Source organism: Anopheles aquasalis, chromosome 3, assembly GCF_943734665.1.
Source record: "Anopheles aquasalis chromosome 3, idAnoAquaMG_Q_19, whole genome shotgun sequence".
NCBI classification, from domain to species: Eukaryota; Metazoa; Arthropoda; class Insecta; order Diptera; family Culicidae; genus Anopheles; species Anopheles aquasalis.
Genome location: NC_064878.1, coordinates 63,214,781 through 63,220,935, shown reverse-complemented (window position 1 = coordinate 63,220,935; position 6,155 = coordinate 63,214,781). Strand labels below are relative to the sequence as shown.

At 47.0% G+C, this 6,155-nt stretch overlaps 1 protein-coding gene across 1 annotated transcript; it reads right to left on the bottom strand.

Moving 5' to 3' along the window:
- Positions 1–3,171: 3,171 nt before the first annotated feature.
- Positions 3,172–4,025, bottom strand: LOC126576872 (uncharacterized). Its single transcript, XM_050238175.1, has 2 exons — positions 3,861–4,025; positions 3,172–3,786 (listed from the first exon to the last, which is right to left on the bottom strand). Exons 1-2 carry the CDS (start codon positions 4,023–4,025, stop codon positions 3,172–3,174), a joined length of 780 nt encoding a protein of 259 aa, XP_050094132.1.
- Positions 4,026–6,155: the final 2,130 nt, after the last annotated feature.

Here is a 6,155-nt window from a genome sequence, read left to right as displayed (position 1 = left end):
CGCCACCTAGCGGGAAAAAACGCGCGGTTGGGTTGGTCGAAAAAGACAGTGGGAAAATCGAAAGGAAGGTGGGAAGTTTTCATTTTCATTTTTTCCTGAAGGTTGATCCTTTTGAGAACATCCTGAGAAAGTTTTTCATCAATCGATGCAGAAATGGGAATGATACAGATTTTTCTTAACTCGCTAAACGTGCTGCGAGGGAAAATTCGGAAAATTGAGAGTGAAAAATTGTGTTGAACGAGTTTAGTAATACTTATTGGTGGACAGCTTGAATTTCGAATGAGATCGAACAGATTGCTGCGGCGTTTACGCATCGTTCCTCCTCAAAATTCTTTGAGTACGTACTGAAAGTAATCATTACTCAATCAATCTTTTTTCATACTCTTTGATCAAGACCAACACAAAGTTCCAGCTCATTTGTATTTCATGTGAATTCAGTTCTCTGATTCGCGTCGCTGTCGAGGGACAAACCTTACCGACATTTCGAGACTGTAGATTGCCACCCCTGACATTTTCCAACGGGGCCAACCCAACGTGGATAGACTCATACCTAGTTATACTAACTTATGCTAAAACCCCTAGACTCATAAGAAACCCTGCTAAATATTTAAGGAAGCGCAGCATCGTCATAAAAAGGAAAAACGGCCCAACACCAAAAAAAACCGTGGGTCCTGAAGCTCAACCTGAATAATTACAACGCCATGAGGGCTTTGCGCGGACATTTCTGTTCGTCTTTGCTAAGTACTTGGCAGACCGGCCGGCGGTACCGGCGATTGGATTTGGATAAGGTACCTTTAGCCAATGATGATGGTTCAATAAAAGTATGGTAACGCTGTGATTAAGCAAATCAGACGCATCAGTTTTATAATTTATTATATTAAAATAGCTTGGAACTTTGTCATCAAAACGAATTCATCGATTCTTATTTTACTCATTAGGATTCATCATTAAGCTCTTAATTCCGACAGAAGACAATCAATCTATGGCCATAGCGTTTGTAGCAAATAGACAACTAAACGATTAACGAATCGTCCGATAGAAGTGACACCAAATTGGCATCGATAGTGTTGCCCATCTTCTCGTTAACTATGGCCACGAAGCTGACCTTCACCTTGTGCCGGACTAAAGGCCGACACCATCCGATAGGCCCAAGCTGGAATGACCTAACTGTCCGTTACCCCTTTGTCTTCACAACGGCTAATGCCCAGGCAATCGCCCCCCCACCCCATTGACTCTCCCAAACGTCTCCGTAACAGCTGACTGAATGGTTTCCTGCCCTTCGCTGGGTGTGCTCGATCGCCGATCGATTCATTCATTCGATTGCGCCTCACTGCGCACCCATTAGTGTCATCCACGGGCAAGGTCATCCACGGACCTGCCCATACTCCGTGTCCGTAGCCGCTGACTACGGTTTGTAACCTTCCGCGGACCCTTTTCTGTTACCAGTGAACGGCATCGTGATTGTAATAAATTAAAAAATAGTGCAAACTCGCTGCACCTCACCTTAAGACGTGCTAGTGTGCCGAGGCACGATCGCAAATGCGCCGCGATCGGATGGGGCGATAGCGAAATGGTGACACGAAGTGGACTTTTGAGCGTAAATCGATGCAAATGGCATCCGCAGTCCAGCGATCCATTGAAATGATCTAATCATGCTCACCAGAAGCCAGGAGGTAACTATTCAACCGAATCCAACTCACCGGTAACCCAATTTTTGAGTACAAAACTTATTTCCCTAAAGCTTATCAAACCGACACACGACCATACTGCGGAAGCGCTCAACCGAATCCGACGCCAATTGTCAACCAGAGCGCAGCCACATTGCGCAATGATTTGTGCCACAAGTAATCGAAACGGGGAGGGACCCTTTTGTTTACAGAACTTACCAGGTAATTGGCCCTTTTGCCGTCAAGCATTATCTAATGCTCGATGATTTGCGCAAATCATTTCGCATCAGTTGCGTTGCGTGTTCCCGTAGCGGGAGCGTGTAATGTACGCCGTAATTTGGTGATAAATTCTCTAAACAAATTGATTGGCTTGGGATTGATTTGGGTTGTTGTTATTAATAGTTAGAGGCATTTGTTGTCACAATATTACAACAGGCCTGTTTGTTGCAGCGCGAATTGCAGCATCATTTATTTCTTTTCTTCTCGACGTTTTCAATAATTATTGATCCTTTTCTTAGTTATCTTAGTTTCTACATATTTTTCTATTGAAGGATTCAATTTTTTCACCATTTTATCTAATTCCTAACCAACACCTCTAGGCACTTCAATATCTTTTTCGCTTGTTTGTTTTGTGCGTTTCCAATTGCCAAAAAACGGAGCCCCACACACGATTGATGATGAGTCAAATCAGCCACCCCGTAAAACGATTTCGTTACGGTTCAGGAGCGGGACCATGAACCGTGCCTCACCGGCCGGCATACCGTGCCGTTACACGCTTCTGCTTGTTTTAACACATTTCAGTTTCATCACCATCACCATTGCTTGCGTGAACTTCCTGACTCCCATCGGGAGCCATTTAACTTTCTTCGCCTCGATCATTTGAACCACCATCGCGGAATGGAAGGAGAGGAACCATATAGTTCCTTACACTTTCCTTTTTGCGAACCGTACGCGAGGCGCGACGCTGACGACAATCTTTGTAATTACATCCAATTGTTTGGTGATCAAATGTTTGATGAGCAGCCCCCGGGATCACCGTCACCGTGATGGCAGTAGTGACTAGCTCCCTTCCCATCGCCCAAACCGAGGTGTGGCGTGGCGATACATCGTAAATTAAGGTATCGTTAATCGCTTTCATGCCAAACAATCGACGACGAATCACTGCGGTGTCTTCCGTTTGCTACCGAGATTTCCGAAGTTTTTGGGGTGCTGCCTTCATTTGGGCTTTTTGGAAAATTGACATCCAACGGAATGGATATTGGGTAACGCAGGAAGCCTCGTGTTATGTAAACCGATAGTTCCCTGGGGGAATCTTATGCTACGCAGCAATTATGTTGTAAGGAACTGACGGCTTAACGATGGCCCAAAAGGGTGTTTGAGCTAACTAATCATTGGCTTCACATGGATGACCGATCGAACTCAGGGATCATTAAACATGCTACATTAATATATCAGCATTTCATATTTTTAAAGATAACTTTAAATTAAAAAAAAGTCCTCGAATTCATCGTCGCTTTTTCTGGACAATTTCAAAGCGAATTGGTTCAAGCAATCGACCATACTTGCTACCATAACTGTTGAGCAGATCGAGCTGATCCTTCGAACCCATTGCAGCTACTCGTCCAAGAAACTGTGCATCGGATAAGCCTTCTAGATGCGATAACGCTACCAGCACATACTCTTTACGATTGAGAATCTGCCTCACAACGCTTCCTTTCGACACACTGGACAAAGTACCTGTGTCAAGACTGGACTCTTCGTCTTGGCGAACAGAATGGCCACCTTCAAACACCAAACAAACCCCAGCATAGATCCGGAATAGCTTTCCACTACACGGCAAGAAAGACTCACGCGCGTCAGGGCACACTTCGATCGCCAACTGACATAACCAGCGACCGGAACGTTCCCAGAAGTCAACCAGCATTCGATGCTCATCATTGTTCGATGTTCTAGGAATCAAGAGCTTCCTTGGTGCTCTACTATCAACCGTTGGCTTCCGTTGAACGATCCGTTCGAAGAGGATCCGATTTTCCCGCTCAATCCGACGTGCCATCCGTTCCTGATTCTCCGAATGTAAGCTCTGGTGCGCCCGAAAGCTGTAATCGACGTTCAGAAAGCCCTAAAGAATACGATAATAAGAATCTAAGTTTCCTTTAGACACGAAATTTTTCCACAACATCTTCTACGTCTTACCTTGGTACGATAGATTTGATTGATTTTCCGGAGCAAATTCTTGTTTTCGCGAACAATACAACACCGCTGTTGCATATCGTGTGCCATCCTACCGGTCTTGAGCACACTCTCCACCAGCAGCGACGGTGGTGCCGCGTCGATCCCTTGTCCACGCCGAGGGAACATGGCGCTTTTGGGAGACGAAATTTTGAACAAACGAAATTTAGAAACCAAACTCCAACAGGTCAGCGCACCTCACGAGAATACAATTCAACAGCTCCTCCAATGCTGTCTTGGATTATGTTTGAAGTGAGAAAACGCAATCGAGCAAAAGTGAGCTACAATCACAACGCATAGAGATGATCTCATCTCTGAATCAACTTTAAATTCAAACAGTTTTCCCTCCACCCACAACAAAAATTCCATAATTTATGAGCTGGAAAGCGTGTGAAAAAGTGCATACGCTGTAATGATCACAGTTTGCAGTTAGCTAGGCCACCGAAAAGGTGGCTATGAGGACGCATTAAAGGCCCCCTTTTGTTGTTCGATCATCATCGATCGATACGACGCGCTTAAATAATAGGCGCTCGGCTACTCCACTCCGGCAATCAATCCGGCGCCAAAGGCCACACCTTCCTTCCTGATTTTCATCTCCCGAGCTGCCCCGAGGCGATTACGCACCACGTGCCAAGAGTAGCACGATTTTTCGGGCGTGAGGTTTTCGGTTTGAGGTGAAAATTCGCTCGGAAGTACCGGAACATTCCGCGGGAAAAATGTTGCAGATGGAAACACAGAGCGAGAGAGACGGGGTGCCCCACAATAAAACTGCATTCCATGCGTGTGGAAAAGCGGACGAAAGTGAATCGAAAGAGCGGCGAAGAAAGGGTGAAGAAAAATCACAACCATCACAAACGGGAAAAACAAAAGACCGTGCCGTGCCGGGGGGTGCAGCTGAGTGTGATGCAATCGTCCGTCCGCGTTTTGGCAGTCGGCCAATCGGTCCAATCGGAAATTAATTCAAATCGAATTGTGCGAAGCGCGCAGCCACCACCTCATTGTGGCATTGTGCGAGGTGCGAGTTGAGAGCGAAGACGGAACCGGAACCCTCTCCTTCGAAAGGTGACACTTTGGCGCACGTAAACATGGCCTAGAGCGGCCCTCTGGGGGCTGATGAAAGGTTTGTGATTGCGTGAAAAAGATGTTCGAGGCGAGGTCGTTGATTATGTTTGTTGTTTTGGCCCCCAAGAGGTGGCAAGATAAAACGAGCTCGAACATAATGAACACGCATTATCGCATCGGGATCGCATCATCTGGTGGCGAAGGGCAGTATCAGTGCAACAGCTGGTGCAAAGCGAGCGATCGAGAGCTGCAGATGTGGTTGGAGAAGAAAGCCAATGCGGCATCAGCTCGCTTTGCAACCGGTCGGACCAAGATTCTAATTTCGCTTTTTTTGCGCGGCTCTCACCACCGGAGAAAGGATTAGAAATGAAAGCGAAAGGAGAAGACTGGCCATTGCGGGATGGGGGCTAACCGGAACCGACACTGACCAGTCCGTAAACCATCGTTTCGCGCACTGGCGCTCCTCTTCTCTGGGACACAACACAAACTTCCGAAGATTCAACTCTTCCCCGAGATTGCATGTGGAGCCCAGAAGAGGAAACTCGACGCCCAATGAGCCGTGAATATGGCCGTGAGCTCGGGAGACATTTAGTCCTCGTCCCGTTCACGGACCGATCATCTGGACCGGTGATCGTGGCCCGACCACTCGGAACTAACGACCAGCGGTTGGTGTTTTGGCGAAGCGGAGGGCGAGCATTAAGCTGTTGGTGCAGCCCACGGAGACGGGTTTCCGGCTCAGTTAAGCCATCGAGAGCCCTTTCCTTCGATGGTCTGTTTGATTTATGGCAAAGCCACATAATGCTCGCGGACTCGCTGTGTCTTGCTGTGTCGCTACAATCCATCCAAACAAATGACAGCGATTAGCCGGGGACAGGGAAACGATTGTTTGTTGTCGCGAGATGAGAGCAGGATACTTTGTAATGCTTACGATCCTCGACTCGCTGGAGCTGATGCTACACAAAACCACCAACTTGCTATGCACCAAACGGGTTTTCCCGTTGCTCTCGTTGTTTTAAATTGATCATTTGACTCGCAACACCAGACTCTGGTGCCTAGACGAGAGGATTGTTGTTTGTTTTTTTTTGCATTCTTTCGCACCTCCACTTGACGATCCCTGCCGTGCAGTAATCACTGATCTGGATCATTGTTTTTCCTTTCGCTTAGCCCTGCTTCCTCGTATGCAAAACGGGGCCGACG